Source organism: Oncorhynchus kisutch, linkage group LG20 (genome assembly GCF_002021735.2).
Source record: "Oncorhynchus kisutch isolate 150728-3 linkage group LG20, Okis_V2, whole genome shotgun sequence".
In the NCBI taxonomy this organism is placed as follows: domain Eukaryota; kingdom Metazoa; phylum Chordata; class Actinopteri; order Salmoniformes; family Salmonidae; genus Oncorhynchus; species Oncorhynchus kisutch.
The window spans coordinates 19,771,361-19,789,741 of NC_034193.2; the positions used below are offsets into that span (position 1 = coordinate 19,771,361).

An 18,381-nucleotide genomic window follows, 5' to 3' on the forward strand; every position below is an offset into this window, starting at 1 on the left:
CATGAATACATAAAACAAATATGAAAACACAGAAGAAACAAACAACAGTCAGGCATAAATCCTGTGTGGGCTTTGTTAAGCAGTGTAACTGTACAAATCCTGTGTGGGCTTTGTTAACCGAAACGAGTCCCACCATAACACTGTTTTGGACTGCTAACCCTTTTTAAATATTGTTTGAGTTAGACTTCTGGGTTGAACCATTGGGCTTTGTTAAAGGGATAATCCAAACCACTAATCCCTATGATTAACTATTTGAACTAAAACTATGTGAAAATAAAAAAAAATGTAAACATCGTTGTAACAAGATTGGTAGAATTGTCACTTGTTTTTGGAAATCTGTTGCAGCTCAAGTGTACTCAGCACAGTTACTTCCTGTTTTAAGGTCTATTTAACTCTGGTCTGACCAATCGGAATCCATGCTTCAAGATTTTTTTGATCACAAGGATTGGGATATGTTCCGGGTAGCCTCTGAGAATAACATCGACGAATACACGGATACGGTGACTGAGTTCATCAGGAAGTGTATAGGAGATGTTGTACCCACTGTGACTATTAACCTACCAAAACCAGAAACCATGGATAGATGGCAGCATTTGCGCAAAACTGAAAGTGCGAACCACCGCATTTAACCATGGCAAGGTGACTGGAAATATGGCTGAATACAAACAGTGTACTTATTCCCTCCGTAAGGCAATCAAACAGGCAAAATGTCAGTAGAGAGACAAAGTGGAGTCGCAATTCAACGGCTCAGACACGAGACGTATGTGTCAGGGTCTACAGAAAATCACGGACTACAAAGGGAAACCAGCCACGTCGCGGGCACCGGCGTCTTGTTTCCTGGCAAGCTAAACACCTTTGTCCACTTTGAGGATAACACAGTGCCCCTGACGCGGTCCTCTACCAAGTACTGTGGGCTCTCCGTGGCCGACGTGAGTAAGACATCTAAGCGTGTTAACCCTCGCAAGGCTGCCGGCCTAGACGGCATCCCTAGCCGTGGCTGCAGAGCATGCGCAGACCAGCTGGCTGGAGTGGTTACGGACATATTCAATCTCTCCCTATCCCAGTGTGCTATCCCCACATGCTTCAAGATGGTCACCATTGTTCCTGTACCCAAGAAAGCAAAGGTAACTAAACTAAATCACACTGTAGCACCCACTTCTGTCATCATGAAGTGCTTTGAGAGACTAGTCAAGGATCATATCACCTCCACCTTACCGGCCACCCAAGACCCACTTCAATTTGCTTACCGCCCCAATAGATTCACAGACAATGCAGTTGCCATCGCACTGCACACTGCCCTATCCCATCTGGACAAGAGGAATACCTAATGTAAGAATGCTGTTCATTGACTATAGCTCAGCATTTAACACCATAGTACCCTTCATGCTCATCATTAGGCTCGGGGCCCTGGGTCTGAACCCTGCCCTGTGCAACTGGGTCCTGGACTCCCTGACGGGCAGCCCCCAGGTGGTGAAGGTAGGAAACAACACCTCTACTTTGCTGATCCTCAACACAGGGGCCCCACAAGGGTGCTTGCTCAGCCCCCTCCTGCTCAGCCATGACTGCGTGGCCATGCACGACTCCAACTCAATCATCAAGTTTGCAGGCGGCACAACAGAAGTAGGCTCTGATTACCAACAATGACGAGGTGAGAGCCCTGAGAGAGTGGTGCCAGGAAAATAACCTCTCACTCAATGTCATCAAAACAAAGCTGATCGTGGACTTCAGGAAACAGCAGAGGGAGCACACCCCTATCCACATCGACGGCACTGCAGTGGAGAAAGTGGAAAGCTTCACTGACGATCTGAAATGGTCCACACACACACAGTGTGGTGAAGGTGAAGAAGGCGCAATAGCGCCTCTTCAAACTCAGGAGGCTGAAGAAATTTGTCTTGGCCCCTAAAACCCTCACAAACCTTTACAGATGCACAATTGAGAGCATCCTGTTGGGCTGTATCACCGTCTGGTATGGCAACTGCACTGCCCGCAACTGCAGGGCTCTCCAGAGGGTGGTGTGGTCTGCCCAATGCATCACCGGGTGATTTGAAGCGTGTACAAATCGTCTGTCCTCGGTTGCGACACTCACTATTGAGTTTCCATGGCCGAGCAACCACACACAAGCCTAAGATCACCATGCGCAATGCCAAGCGTCGGATGGAGTGGTGTAAAGGTTTCCGCCATTGGACTCTGGAGCAGGTCAAACGCGTTCTCTGGCGTAATGAATCACACTTCACCATCTGGCAGTTCTACGGAAGAATCTGAGTTTGGCACATGCCAGGAGAACATTACCTGCCCCAATACATAGCACCAACTGTAAAGTTTGGTAGTGGAGGAATAATGGTCTGGGGTTGTTGTTTTGATGGTTTGGGCTAGGCCCCTTAGTTCCAGTGAAGGGAAATCTTAACGCTACAGCATACAATGACATTCTAGACAATTCTGTTTTTCCAACTTTGTGGCAACAGTTTGGGGAAGGCCCTCTCCTGTTTCCGTATGACAATGCCCCCGTGCACAAAGCAAGGCCCATACAGAAATGGTTTGTAGAGTTCAGTGTGGAAGAACTTGACTGGCCTGCACAGAGCCCTGACCTTAATCCCATCAAACACCTTTGGTATGAATTGGAATGCAGACTGCGAGCCAGGCCTTATTGCCCAACATCAGTGCCCGACCTCAATAATGCTCATGTGGCTGAATGGAAGAAAGTCCCTGCAGCAATGTTCCAACATCTAGTGGAAAGCCTTCCCAGAAGAGTGGAGTTTGTTATATAGGGGGATCAACTCCATATTAATGTCCATGATTTTGGAATGAGATGTTTGACGAGTTCCACATACTTTTGGTCATGTATTTAACATCGTTTTAGATGGATTGACTGCTTGTTTTGTCACAAACTGAAATTAGGTGAAGTATTAGAATTTTTGGAAATGGCAGAGCGATTTCTTCATATTGCACTTTTTTAAAGCAGTGTAACAGTACAACTCCTGTGTGGGTTTTGTTAAGCAGTGTAACATGATCTGCACTTTCAATTTCCACCGTTTTAAAATGCCTTAATACATTTGTGTATGTTTAAGCACCGACGCAATGAGGGTTTTGTATGTTTTTAGATGAATAAAGAAGATCAAGGATAATATACCATTCATCACATTAGGCTGCAACACAATTGTGTGCTTTTTATTTATAACTCTTAGATACACTCTTGGGTCCTTCTAATTTCTAAGTAAATACCAATGGACTGTAAAATAACAATGGTGTAATGGTTTACTAACCATGTCCTCTCCGGTGGTGTCTGCCCTGTCAGTTGCCAGGAGGCTCAGGAGGAACTGCTGGAGTTTCAGGAGGGCAGCAGAGAGCTGGAGGCAGAGCTGGAAACCCAGCTGGGGCAGGCTGAGCACCGCATGAGAGACCTGCACTCTGAGAACAGCAGGCTCAAGAACGAGGTGGACTCACTCAAGGTACCAAGATGAACACAATGAATGCACTTAAAGGACTGAATTCATTTTTTTCTGTGCTTGGAATGTGACATTTACAAATCTGAAACCCTGTGAATTTGAGTTCCCTGTGAATTTGAATATTACAACCATGAGTTGATAAGATAATTTTTAAGAGGCGCCTTTAGTGTTCATGCTGAAAAAGTATGCTGCTCTTCTTTTGACAACTTATGAAAAACTCCATATCCTTGACATAATAAATTATTGATGACCATTTGAAGTTTGTATCATCATGGCTTGTCCTTTAGTGCTGTCCAGAGACGAGGCAAGTTGTTATAGCATGTATCTGTGAGTATCCCAGCGTACATGATATTAAGGAAAATCAGGCATGGTCAACAGTAAAGTAGTGGGTTCTTAGTCCGAAATTAATGTGTAATCTAAATGCGAAATCTCTTTCATATCAGTCAGACAGACAAGGAACTCTTTCCCAGTTTTTCTCTGATCACTACTACGGGAAACAGCCTATCAACAATATCATATTTAGAGTTTGCAATGTGTTTTGAGTTCCCACTTCCTCAGTTGGTAAATTATGTAGCACATTGCCTAGCCTAATATGCACAAAAAGCATGCTGGCAAATTAATACAATTGAAAAAATCTGATTATTCTGGATCCTAGTATGACATGTTGCACATCAAAATATCCATCATGCATTCCCTAAACATGTTAGATGAAATAGACATTTTTTTCCTGAACATGTTAGATGACTTTCATGTCTTGGCACTTGAAAAAGTCAGTCTAGAGCCCTCCTGCTTAGCTACCTTGCTGCAAAGTATAGCGATTTGATATCTTATTCACTTAATGAGGGAATTATTTTATTAGACTTTTTGGTTGTAGGCTAATGTTGTAACACATCAGGGGAGCTACTGGGTGTGTAGACTTTTGTTCTAGCCCCACTCGCCAGATTCTACAAAACAACTGCTCAAAGGGACCTTGTTAAGCGGACTCGGTTGTGCTGGATCAAAAGCCTGCACACCCAGCTCTCCAGATGGAGAGGTGACCACGTGTTTTTTACAGTAACAGTGCTGATATATATTTGACTTTAAGGCACAGTGGTATCATTATGGAAGCCAACATTGTGAACACTTAGACTTTGTGATCTAGCTTATGAATTAGCCTATTGGGGTAGCCTAAACAAATGCAGATGGGAAAGCTCTTGCTTTAGCCATCTATAGCCTACCTGCTTTAACTATGCTACTACATCTGTTAGGCTACAGCAGAATAATCATTGCTAAATTAGCACACCAGCCTGAAAATATGAGTCATCTTGGTTGGTGAAAGAGCCAGCCCTAAAAATACAACTTTTTGCAAACATGGGCTCATTTCTGGAGAAGAATATTAGCAATTCAACTTCATGGAATCTGCAGATACCCTGTGTTTATCTCTGCCGTTCGTGCATTTTCATCATTCTGATTGGTTAAGTCAATTTTGGGGGAGTATCTGAAAAAATGTCATGCTATTCGAATAGTGAAATCATTTCAATTGCCAATCCCTAATTCTCATACATAATGCATCAGCATGTTAATTCGCGCTCCATAATTAGCTCTAGGATGAGCGTGGCTCTGCGTCCATGTTCACATTACGACTCCTGCCGAGCGAGTCAGTGAATCACGGCACCAGTGATGGTGAGATACGAACGTGTTAAGAATGTCATCTGTTCTGCTTTTATCCGACTGTATGGGGGTTATTCCAGGCAGTTAAAATGTTTCTTGCTTTCATGCCTTTGTTTATGGAAAATACCACAGCAACTAGTTCTCATTCTGACGCCAGAGTAAAGAATCTTAGAGATGCATTCATGTTGTGCAGTATGCGCTACATTTAGACACTCTGTGACACCTTGTTTAACGCCTTGTTATGACATACTATTTACTTGACATAGGCTAGAATGTGTTTTGATGTATGCACATGTAGTAAATATAAAACGGCATTTCAGGACAAAGCAGGGCTTGTCTGGTCGAGGTTAGAGGTTAATTGATTCAGACGTGATGTATCCAGAAGATATAGGTCAGACAGGCAGGCAGGCAGGCAGACCCAGTCCCATCTATTGAGCTGGTCACCAGAGAGATGGAGGAGACATGGGTCACATCATCCCATAGCCTGAGAATACTGGAGCACATCGGAGTGCTCTGAAAAATAGATGACAGAATGTAGGTTAACTCGGTGGTTCCCTCCTTGGGTGCGTGTGACTGTGTCGTGTTAGAAAAATATTTTAGTAAGTAAAACACTATTGAAAGCTTTAACGTCCTTTACCAACCCCCCCCCCCAGAGGGGTTGGGTTGAATGCGGAAGACACATTTCAATTGAATGCATTCAGTTGTACAACTGACTAGGTATCCCTCTTTCTTTTCTCTTCTCTCTCCTAATCTCTCCATCCCCCTTGCAGGAGAAACTGGAGCAGCAGTATGCCCAAAGCTACAAGCAGATCAACATGCTGGAGGGTGACCTGGGTCAGACCCGGGGCATCAAGGAGCAGCTCCACAAATATGTCCGGGAGCTGGAGCAGTCCAACGACGACCTGGAAAGAGCCAAGAGGTCTGCAAAGAGACCAGACCACTACACAGTATCTAACAGACACATACTGGATACAGCATTAGAAGACGAGCTGTAGGAGTCATAATTTGATATTTACTGTGTACTTCAGGGTTACAGTGCCTTGCGAAAGTATTCGGCCCCCTTGAACTTTGTGACCTTTTGCCACATTTCAGGCTTCAAACATAAAGGTATAAAACTGTATTTTTTGTGAAGAATCAACAACAAGTGGGACACAATCATGAAGTGGAACGACATTTATTGAATATTTCAAACTTTTTTAACAAATCAAAAACTGAAAAATTGGGCGTGCAAAATTATTCAGCCCCTTTACTTTCAGTGCAGCAAACTCTCTCCAGAAGTTCAGTGAGGATCTCTGAATGATCCAATGTTGACCTAAATGACTAATGATGATAAATACAATCCACCTGTGTGTAATCAAGTCTCTGTATAAATGCACCTGCACTGTGATAGTCTCAGAGGTCCGTTAAAAGTGCAGAGAGCATCATGAAGAACAAGGAACACACCAGGCAGGTCCGAGATACTGTTGTGAAGAAGTTTAAAGCCGGATTTGGATACAAAAAGATTTCCCAAGCTTTAAACATCCCAAGGAGCACTGTGCAAGCGATAATATTGAAATGGAAGGAGTATCAGACCACTGCAAATCTACCAAGACCTGGCCGTCCCTCTAAACTTTCAGCTCATATAAGGAGAAGACTGACCAGAGATGCAGCCAAGAGGCCCATGATCACTCTGGATGAACTGCAGAGATCTACAGCTGAGGTGGGAGACTCTGTCCATAGGACAACAATCAGTCGTATATTGCACAAATCTGGCCTTTATGGAAGAGTGGCAAGAAGAAAGCCATTTCTTAAAGATATCCATAAAAAGTGTCGTTTAAAGTTTGCCACAAGCCACCTGGGAGACAGACCAAACATGTGGAAGAAGGTGCTCTGGTCAGATGAAACCAAAATTGAACTTTTTGGCAACAATGCAAAACGTTATGTTTGGCGTAAAAGCAACACAGCTCATCACCCTGAACACACCATCCCCACTGTCAAACATGGTGGTGGCAGCATCATGGTTTGGGCCTGCTTTTCTTCAGCAGGGTCAGGGAAGATGGTTAAAATTGATGGGAAGATGGATGGAGCCAAATACAGGACCATTCTGGAAGAAAACCTGATGGAGTCTGCAAAAGACCTGAGACTGGGACGGAGATTTGTCTTCCAACAAGACAATGATCCAAAACATAAAGCAAAATCTACAATGGAATGGTTTAAAAATAAACATATCCAGGTGTTAGAATGGCCAAGTCAAAGTCCAGACCTGAATCCAATCGAGAATCTGTGGAAAGAACTGAAAACTGCTGTTCACAAATGCTCTCCATCCAACCTCACTGAGCTTGAGCTGTTTTGCAAGGAGGAATGGGAAAAAATGTCAGTCTCTCGATGTGCAAAACTGATAGAGACATACCCCAAGCGACTTACAGCTGTAATCGCAGCAAAAGGTCGCGCTACAAAGTATTAACTTAAGGGGGCTGAATAATTTTGCACGCCCAATTTTTCCGTTTTTGATTTGTTAAAAAAGTGTTAAATATCCAATAAATGTCGTTCCACTTCATTATTGTGTCCCACTTGTTGTTGATTCTTCACAAAAAAATACAGTTTTATATCTTTGTGTTTGAAGCCTGAAATGTGGCAAAAGGTCGCAAAGTTCAAGGGGGCCGAATACTTTCGCAAGGCACTGTATGTTCACTTTGGAGGAAAAGGGCAATATCTAACAGTAGTACTAATCTAACAATATAAGCAAAGGTAGTCATCCTCTGACCATCTTTCAGAAAACAAACCCATACATTAACACCATGCAGAGAGGTGCTGATCAATGATGGAGGATGAGGTGCTTGTTGTGGGTTTCCTAGTTAATTGCCCACTGTGCTTTCATTGGGAGTGATCAGACAGATGGCAAATATCTATTCCAATTAAAACACTTGCCCAATTCGGTCTGATTGCTGTAAAATGAATTGGATTCAGGTCAGCACTGTCACACATCAATGTAGATTACTTGGAGGAATCGGGACATTTGTTTGTCACTAAACGTTCATTTTCTAGTAAAAATTATGAGCTGACTCACACCTAAAATTTTTGGTAGAGTTGCTGACTAACAAAGAGTAAACTGTATAAAAAGAAAGTCACACAAATTAAATGTATTCTCCTTTATTTCCTTCTGCAGGGCTACAATTGTGTCCCTGGAGGATTTTGAGCAGCGTCTGAACCAGGCCATCGAGAGGAATGCCTTCCTGGAGAGCGAGCTTGATGAGAAAGAGTCCCTCCTGGTCTCAGTACAGAGATTAAAAGATGAGGCCAGAGGTGCTTATTGAAACATTCACTCATTAGAAAATGAGCTGTTCTCTGTGAAATTAATAGAACCCATGTTCTCACAGCATTGCTTATAGCTGCAAATTATTTTTGGGAGAGACTATAGCAGCATTATCCTCATTTTGAATGTCTGGTCTCAATATGGTCTGTTTTAGAGTTAAATATGATGTCTGTCTGCTTGTCTGTCAGACCTACGACAAGAGCTCGCCGTCCGAGAGCGAAATACGGACTTGACCAGGATGTCAGCACCCTCCTCGCCCACCCAGGAGGACAACGACAAGATGGATTCCTCTGTCCAGGCCTCACTGTCTCTCCCAGCCACGCCGCTCACCAATAGTCTGGACAACGCCTTCGCCAACCCAACAGGTACCCTTTTGCTCTGACCCAAACCTCAATATGTTGCCTAACCTTTTTTTTTGTGTGCAGATTACTGTATGTATTTATCTTCTTGTATTTATTTCCCCCCAGAGTTGTCAAACGGCCTTGGTAACTCACTAACTCCCTCTGCCAGAATATCAGCACTCAACATTGTAGGTGACCTGCTTCGGAAAGTAGGGGTGAGACATACATTTTTTCCATTTGTACACATCACTATTCACCATATGCCCTGGTACCCTAAGACTATTGGTGTTTCTCATTTTGCATACTACCGTGCTCCACACTCTCATGCTCCAAGTGCATTCTCTGAGGATGTTCTCTTGAGTACGTTCTTGTGAGGACTAGTGTGGAGAACGCATAAAACATTATATTTGAGAAGCACTCGCACTCCCCCTACTGTATTACCTCACGCTGTATCTCCCCATTCACTGAACCTTCTTCCAGCCAGGACAATGGCAACAATAGAGACAAAACAAGAAATACACAAAGCAAACGTTTTACTTCATAATTATCAGCTAGATACGTGAATCGTTGTAATCTAGCTAGCTAGCCAGCTAAACAGGAAAAAATTACTTAAAACTAATGTTATGCAAGGTACAGTAGATGACAATTCTTTGGGTAGCTAGCTAGCTAACAATTCTTCGTGCCTAGCCAGTTAGCCTTACTATGACTTACTATGGACTTACCCATTCACTGAACCTTCCTTCTTCGAACCAAGACAATGGCAGAGACAAAACTATATATACACAAAGCAAACATTTTACTTCATAACTGTCAGCTAATTATATGTGAATTGTAATAATGTAGCTCACCAGATAGTATAAGTGGCAAAAATGACCTAAAACAAATATTATCCAAGGTAGATGTAAATTCTTTGTGGGTAGCTAGTTAACAATTATTTGTGGCTATCTGTTTAGATAACAGTAGTAGCTAGCCAGTTAGCTCTATTAACTTACTATGGGCTTGTGACCTTCGCGCTCTATAGTGGGTATTGTCGGCAGGTAACCATGCCAAAATTAACATAACAAATACATGCTAACGTATCAAGATAAAATGTTGTAGTCAAGCAAAATATGAGATGTGAATAGGCAACATTTTCATTCTGAAGTCAGTGTATTTTCTCTCACGTCAGCTCAAATAATGGCTGCTATTGATTGAGAAAATTTCCGTCATTTCTTATGTGGTTGCGTCATATTTATTTTCATACTTTCCTTTGAAGATTGCATCGATGCATGCTTTAAAATAGAGAAGTGCCCTCCATGCTCCATTTCGCATACTTTGATTTGGACTCATACTCCGACCCTCCCGTGCTCTAATTTGCATGCTCGGAGCCCAGTAGTATGCATTTTGAAACATCCCTTGTCTTATACCATATTGTCATCTCGCTAATAGTGGAAGGCCTCTTATCTTTCTGCATTCTCTATGTCCGTCTCAGGCTCTGGAGTCTAAGCTGGCAGCCTGCAGGAACTTTGCCAAGGACCAGAAAGCCAGAAAGTCTTATGCCATCACGGAAAACGGGAACGTGATCAACGGCAACACAGCCAAGTTCTCCCATACCCTCCACATGACGTCGTCGTACTACGACAAAACGTAAGTCGAAGCCCGCTTCCACTTCACCCTCAGTGAGCCACACATTACTCATTGGTGATGAACAGGAAATGAAAGCTTCGATTTTCTGAGAAAGAAACTTGGCAAAGGACAACAACGTTCCATAATGTCAAATTGTCTTTATTTGGATTTAGGCCTTATGCATTTGTCATTTTTATGATTATTGTTTGCTGTGTTAAGCAGTCAGTCACTCCTAAGACCATTTTGTTTCAGTTAGATTTCTTAACGTTGATAAATTTGACTGTAGAAATGTGTATTTGAAATGCTTGTTTAGTGTTGGAAGTCTATGGAGGTGTGTTGATGATGATTTTGAGGAGTTATGGATGTCGATGAGGCCTCTCAGACCCTTGTGTTTTTCCCCAGCAGGAGAGAGAGGGTCATATTCCCTGCATTACTTCTGGGTAATGGTCTTCCTCCTCCGATGCTGATGATGTGTAGGGAAGTTAGTCAGTCACCTGCATGCTGTTTGATTAACAAGCCTCCCTCCCTTTCCCATCTAGTGCTGAGGTAGACTCCCTCACCGTGGGGCTAGATAACTGCTTTGGGTAGTGGTACATTCATTCCCCTGCTTTCTTAACACTATGCTGATACATCCACATGTGATTTAATATGCCTGTCTGTTTGCTGGTGTGAGTTGGTAGCTTTCAATATAGTGTCATTCAATTTGGATCAATCATCATATTGGGGGAGATTCTCGGAGGTGTGTTTAATGACCCAGGAGAAAGCATGTAGTGCAATGGAAGGGTTGGTTATGGTACAGTACTTTGATTTTGTGCTCACATTGTCAATTAACTACAAACTACTGCATGTGAACAAGGCACCACAGTTTTGCAGCTGATTCTAAAGTGCAAAGTCAAAAGTTATCTTTCACTGTTCTTATGTAGCCGGTGCTGTCCTTCTGTTGTTCCTTGTTGAGGTTGTATTTCAAGGTATACATACTACTAGATGTCCCATATAGAAGTGGTGTGACTATTTGGCAAGGTTGTAGTGTCATGGCGTTGCGTTTCTGCTGTGTGAGGAACTATTGATATGAGGCTGGCTGAGCATGCTGAGCAAGACATGGTTACAAGGCACAGTTTGGGTTTCACCGCAGGGAGGAGTGGATTATAAATCTCTCTTTACAAGAGAGCACACACTGCCACCACTATTCAGAGACATAGCTTGTTAATAGGACACAAGTTTGAAGTGGAGTATATACTACAAAATAACAGTAGCTTAGAATTTACTTTGTTTGCCATGGTCCTAACCATACTGAACAAAAATATGAACGCATCATGCAAAAATGTCAATGATTTTACTGAGTTAAAGGAAATCAGTCAATTGAAATAAATGGATTAGGCCCTAATCTATGGATTTCACTGACTGGGCAGCGGCGCAGCCAGGTGGGCCAGGCCAAGCTAATCAGAATGAGTTTTTCCCCACAAAAGGGCTTTATTACATACTGAAATACTCCATAGTTTCATAAACTGTCCAGGTGGCTGGTCTCAAAAAATCCTGCAGGTGAAGAATCTGGATGTGCTGGTCCTGGGCTGGCGTGGTTACATGTGGTTGTGAGGCCTGTTTGCCATACTGCCAAATTCTCTAAAATGATGTTGGAGTCGGCTTTTGGTAGAGAAATTAACATTAAATTATCTGGCAACAGCTCTGGTGGACATTCCTGCAGTCAGCATGCCAATTGCACACTCCCTCAAAACGTGAGACATCTGTGGCATTGTGTTACAAAATTGCACATTTTATAGTGACCTTTTATTGTCCCCAGCACAAGGTGCACCTGTAGTGCTGTTTAATCAGCTTCTTGATATGCCACACCTGTCAGGTGGATGGATTATCTTGGTAAAGGAGAAATGCTCACTAACAGGAATATAAACACATTTGTGCATAACATTTTAGAGAAATAAGCTTTTTGTGCTTATGGAACATTTCTGGGATCTTTTATTTGAGTTTATGAAACATGGGACCAACACTTTATATGTTTTTGTTCGGTGTAAGTTGAACAAACTCCTAGGTATTTTACATTTGTGCAGGGAGGGGCAAACTGGCTGAGAGGACTTTTAGAGCCTTTGAAGTCAGTGATCTTCCAATCACATACTTTATAAACGATTTGGCACTGTCTAAACCATAACAGAATCTAAAAATACATCAAGTTTAATTTTTGTCTGCACGTGCCCGAAGCCCTGTGTGTGCTGCCTAGAAGTGTGACCGTACCAGGGCCAACTGATAGTAGGATAATGAGGACAGAGTGAGGTAACCTGCTGGGGCTCAGGTCACTGGTTCAACCCTGCGCTGGCACTGGGATCCATCGACCATTGGTCACTGGTTCAACCCTGCGCTGTCACTGGGATCCATCGACCACTGGAAACTGTGCCTGCTTGTGGAGTGACAGAGTTTGCCTTAATTAAAATGGCCCCATTGTCTGGCAGTCTAGTAGAGCTGTAGGCACCAGGGTACCACTGTAAAGTGATACTCCAGTTTATCTACTCCACCAATAGGGCTACATTTTATTTGTAGTCTTACATCTAACACTCCCCCATTATAATGAATTTGCTTAGGCCTAGCCCAGTAATACAACTCACATTATTTAAAATGCCATGTAATACCTAGCTAATTATAAGGCAGATTTGATGTGTTCTATGGTTTTACCACCTTATAATATGAATCCTGCAAGGTTAATTTTGTAAGGACCAGCAAGTGAGATGCTGCCTAACCCTCAGTCGACCAGACTAATCCATGTTGTTTTGTGTTTACAGCAGGGCGGTGAACGGCCTGGACCCTGGCACTCTGACAGCCATCACAGCACCCCCTGCTCCCTCCCTCCCTGGCCTCCTGCCTCTCATCATGTGACAGTGACAGACACCACACCCCAATTTAATCCCCCCCATACACACACACACCCTGCCAATGGACAAGGCTATATCTTTAAACAGAAAGCATTGTGATGACTTCAAACAAGAGAACGCACATGAAAATGGCTAGCACTATTAAACACTTTTCACATACTGTAATACTGGCCCCTCTTTGCAGCCACTGCATATTCACAGGCTGTCTGTGTAATTCTGGCCCTTTAGTGCTTGTGCTTTGGTCCTACTGTACATGTGGCTCACATTTTATATGTACTTGCTAATTGTTTACTGCTTGTACATATAGCCCACTCTACACAGACATCCAAAGAGGTGCATCCAAAGAGACAGTATCTATGTAGGATCCTATCCTCTCTGCAGTCATTTTTCAAATCTTTAGTTTAGACAGAAAAAACACATTATGCAATTGAAAGTGTGATACAGTGAGGGTTTCCGATATACATGTTACCGTAATTTTATTTAACTGTTACGATTTATCAGAGATGGTGTAGCAAGTGAAAGAATATAGATTAGCCAGAGTCTACAGAAGAAGTAAGATGTCTGGATTACTGTAACACATTCATCTCGCAGCATTGCCTCAGACAATGCATAGGCCCTCTCTCCTCTAACTCTCCACCCCTTATTTGACATTTCTTATAAATGGAAACTAGGGTTAATGGATTGGCAGCTGGTACACATGTGTAGATGTGTAGCCTAGAACGGTCCTTCACCACGTGGACCTGCTCCTAACAAGCTGACTTATTGTCCGTCACTAAAGGTGGTTTAAATCTCTTTTGTCGACCTCCTATGCCTTTCTGACCTTGAGTTTAACTCAGTAGCCATCTGAAGAATTTAATGTTAGTTTTGTTTTTATTTATGTAATGTGTTCCAATTAAAATGCATTGGTTTAGACCTGTTCAAAAGGGATGGTGAAGGAAAATCCTCTGTCTTTGTGTTGAGTGTTCTGGGCTACTTAGTCTCAGCTCAGTTTAACCGTATGACAACGTGCACGGTATTGGTCATATTGATCATTATTTATAGATGTCCACTTGAGTGGTGCTGTCATGGTGTTTTAGACCACTTTTGCCAGTATTCCATTTTTGGATTTTAACTCCAAGTCTTTCATTTTTGGTGTTTGAATTTTCACTGGTATCTTATTGTATTTAAAATATCACACAACCCTGTGTTAGCAACCTATATTGTAAGTTAAGAGCACTTTATCCAGTGCAAATATTTTCCTTGTATTTTCACATTATTCTATCGGTTTTATTCAAGTGCAATATTGCCTGTTTGTATGTTTTGTTAATTTATTTCATTCATTTTATGGCATGATGTGTTCAAATATATAGGATGTGACTATACATCAATTAGTCATATCATGATGTAGGATCCGTTGTCTTAAAATGTTGAGAAAATAAATAAATATAAAGCCATTCTTCTTATTGTTTTTAACTTAAAGTAGTCCACAAAGCAAATTTAGCAATTCAACTCTAGCCTCATACCATGAGCTAATACAGGTTGTATATTGGTGTTCTCCTTGGATCTAGTTGAGGGCAGCAATGAATGGGATTGGTTAAATTTAGGCGAGTAATCCTAATTAGTTAAGGTTTCAGTAGTGATTTGGTTAAATTTAGGCAATAATTGTGAAATTAAACGGCTGGATTCGAAACAGAATTTAGCAACCTATGTTACGCTCTCTGCACCCAGTAGGCTACAATGTTGGATTTAATTAAATAGAGGGTGTTCATTAGTCGTGGCTAGAAGGGATCAAGCTTTTGTCAAATTAACGTCAGATTTGTTTCGTAGCAAGTTACATGGAACCCAAACCGGCTGCGCGCTTGCCCCATCATGCATAAATGTATTTTGTCCCCACACACCAAACGCGATCACGACACGCAGGTTAAGATATCAAAAACTCTGAACCAATTATATTAATTTGGGGACAGTTCGAAAAGCATTACACATTTATGGCAATTTAGCTAGCTAGCTTGCACGTGCTAGCTAATTTGTCCTATTTAGCTAGCTTGCTGTTGCTAGCTAATTTGTCCTGGGATATAAACATTGAGTTGTTATTTTACCTGAAATGCACAAGGTCCTATACTCCACCAATTAATCCACATATAAAACGGTCAACCTAATAATTTCTAGTCATATCTCCTCCTTCCAGGCCTTTTCTTCTCTTGACTTTATATTGCGATTGGCAACTTTCATAAATTAGGTGCCTTACTGCCATTGACCTAGTTCATCTTTCAGTCACCCACGTGGGTATAAACCAATGAGGAGATGGCACGTGGGTACCTGCTTCTATAAACCAATAAGGAGATGGGAGAGGCAGGACTTGCAGCACGATCTGCGTCAGAAATAGAACTGACTTCTATTTTAGCCGTTGGCACAGTGAGCAGTGTGGCTGCAATAATTGAATAATATAGATTTCTGAATTTATTTTGTAATGCTCGTGCATGCGATGCGAGCGGTGTAGTCAGGGTATTAGTAGAACTTACTCGGCAGGTTGGGATAATTAGTTCAAGGTTAGGAAAAGGGTTATGGGTAGCTAAAATGCTTTTATTTTTATAAAAAACGTATACAAAAGCTGGATTCCTTCTAGCCATGACCAGGTAATATACTCACGTTAGCTACGCTGATTCATGGACAGTATATCCAGGTTGCATCTGGTTTATAAGGACCAACATCAGATGCGCACATTCAGGGAGCAGCAAATGACATCACCACATCCAAAAAACATGGCAGACATTGGATGAGTTTAAAATCAAAGAAAGTATAGTATGAAGATGGGCAGAAACTGCTTCTCCAATAGAAATCCCAGATCACGCTTGTAGGTGATGTCATGGCGACGTTGGCTAGCTAAGCTCATGCGCAGAAATAAGTCATACCTACACATGCCTACTTGTTAACAAAATTAAGGAAGTTTCCTTTAAAATTATTCATAATATTATCCTGCCAACCACTATATGAAGAGGTTTTTAAAAAACAAACTCAAATTGTAATGACCACCCAGAAACGGTGTTGCATCTTTTTTTGGCATTGTATTCATGTAAGGAAACTGGCAAGACATCAGTAGATTTATAATTGAACACACTTATGAAGATTTTACACTTATGTGGAGATGTACTGCTTGGATTCATTACCTATGATAAAATTGTTTCAACTTATTTCTATGTAATTTCATTCTTTTGGCTAAATTTCATATTCACAAATGCAAATTTACAAACAAAACACCACATTTTTCATACCTTACAAAATGGAACTATTTTAAGACAAATACTCTGCTAACAAAAAAGCTGTTTCACTTAGAATTATATGTCCCTTAAGGTCCTTGTGTAATGTGATCTTGTACCCACTAGCCCAATTGTCCTTTGTATATTATTTATATATACTTGTGTTTCTCCCAAGTACTTTCTGTATTGATTTGTCAATAAAAACATATATTTAAAAAATGGGGTCTAACAGTAGTCTCGCACCCGAACTACGCATGTGCAGGCCGTCAAATCAAAGGCACTCAGATATAAAGTTGTTTTTGACTCAAATGAAAACGTGTCAGTTTGTCACTTTCACGAGTTTGGAGTAATAACATGTTCAACTACTTAAAGACATTATGTACATGTATGTGCGCAGTAGTAATTTGATATTAAACTGATGGCAGGCAGATTATGTAATAGTCATGGAAACACCGTACTCTGTTTATCATAACTGGTTTAAGGTCGAAATCGAAGTAAGCATACACTGATTAAAACACCTGGTTTTCTGAGCAATATTTGGAAGTATTAGGACATGTAAACACCTCAATCAGCATTCTAGCTGTGTATTTGATCTGCTCATGTGCTAGCACCAGCCAAGCCAGCCTCCATCTTTGGTGTACCCGATACAATTGCAATCAGTTGTTGATTATATCAACTATCATCAGAAATCAAGCAATATGAATCAGACAGTGGGGCGCCACCTGACCCACTATTTGGTCAGAATGTTCAAATCAACGTTTCATATCATGGTGTAGATGTACTGTAGATCGAATTGCACTCAATACATTTTCTTCCCTATTAGGGGTCATATTAGCGGGCTATCCCGGGGTTAGCGCGAGGGAATGTCTTGTAATGAAACAGGCAGGGAGCAGGTCTCGAACCCTGCAAAAGCATGCTCAAGTGGTAGAGTCGATATCCGCGCTTATAAAGCCAGGGTCGTTACACTACTCCCTCCCAGTGTTGCCAACTCCTAGTAAGGAAAGTAGCTATTGGCTGTCCTAAAAGTCGCTAAATGATTTCATCACCTAATTTGTATAATTGGCCATGTGCATGTAATTGTGATGGACGCTGTAGGAGAGGAATAATGTCGTGGGAGAGACAAAAAGTGAGTAAAAAAAACGCCCTACATATGTTTTGAACTACAAATGAGCAAACTGCAGAGAGTGGCACACACAGCAAATAAAAACCAGATATTTGAGCCCATACTCCTTCAGCACTTTATGGACCCCATTGTTAATCCCCATGAGTTTCTCTTTTTTAGGACAACACTTCTCGAGGAAAGCCACAACAGCACGGCTATAGATTTGGCATCTCCCTCCAACTCAACAAGCCCCAGAAATGTTGATACAATTGTCTGCTTGGTATCACTAAAGTACCTTATCACAACCCCCAGGTACTTAGAAACACTTACATCGGTGGACTCATCGAGGAGGAGGCTGAAACGCTGGTCACCCACATCTGTGGACTCATCGAGGAGGAGGCTGAAACGCTGGTCACCCACATCTGCAACCAACTTTTTCAGAAAGTATGGTGCTAGAACACCATTAATAATTTCTGTGCACTTTGTCCTGTGCATTTTGAAGTGGGTAGCAGCAGTGGAGTCTGAGAAAGCAGCTCTACATGCTTCTCCAATGTGATCACATGCCAGCATGGAAGTGATCAGCGATAGCTAAATGCCATGGTGGCCTCAACCTTTTTTGCAGTCATTTTTTTAACCATAAATGGCAGCTTGTTTTTGGTGGAACTGTTATAAGGCTTTGCCTTTTGAGTATGTTTTTTGAGTTGTCATGTGTTTTTTTTTACATCACTAAGTGTGGCGTAGAAATCAGCCTTACAAGACAGACAGTATGCCCGTGTATCATCTCCAATAAACAGCTTCAACCAGCCTTTGAATTCAGGGTTTGATTCCCACTCCTT

At 41.8% G+C, this 18,381-nt stretch overlaps 1 protein-coding gene and 1 long non-coding RNA gene across 4 annotated transcripts in view; both read left to right on the forward strand.

Annotated features, from left to right (window-relative positions):
• Positions 1 to 15,894, forward strand: part of ndel1a (nudE neurodevelopment protein 1-like 1a) — a 34,351-nt gene extending 18,457 nt beyond the window's left edge. The window contains exons 3-10 of one of the 3 annotated variants that reach the window (XM_020454030.2): positions 3,293 to 3,446; positions 5,864 to 6,012; positions 8,239 to 8,375; positions 8,574 to 8,750; positions 8,853 to 8,941; positions 10,198 to 10,352; positions 10,737 to 10,771; positions 13,118 to 15,894. In XM_020454030.2, the coding sequence (XP_020309619.1) occupies positions 3,293 to 3,446; positions 5,864 to 6,012; positions 8,239 to 8,375; positions 8,574 to 8,750; positions 8,853 to 8,941; positions 10,198 to 10,352; positions 10,737 to 10,771; positions 13,118 to 13,128 (907 nt within the window). In that variant the 3' untranslated portion in view covers positions 13,129 to 15,894. Of the gene's footprint in view, positions 1 to 3,292; positions 3,447 to 5,863; positions 6,013 to 8,238; positions 8,376 to 8,573; positions 8,751 to 8,852; positions 8,942 to 10,197; positions 10,353 to 10,736; positions 10,805 to 13,117 lie in introns of all 3 variants that reach the window. The other 2 variants (XM_020454027.2, XM_020454022.2) reach the window with 2 other exon arrangements.
• Positions 15,895 to 16,971: 1,077 nt separating this feature from the next.
• On the forward strand, positions 16,972 to 18,350 carry LOC116355446 (uncharacterized). The gene is made up of 2 exons (XR_004204447.1): positions 16,972 to 17,569; positions 17,726 to 18,350. It is a non-coding gene; the product is annotated as an uncharacterized LOC116355446 (long non-coding RNA).
• The last annotated feature ends 31 nt before the right edge of the window (positions 18,351 to 18,381 follow it).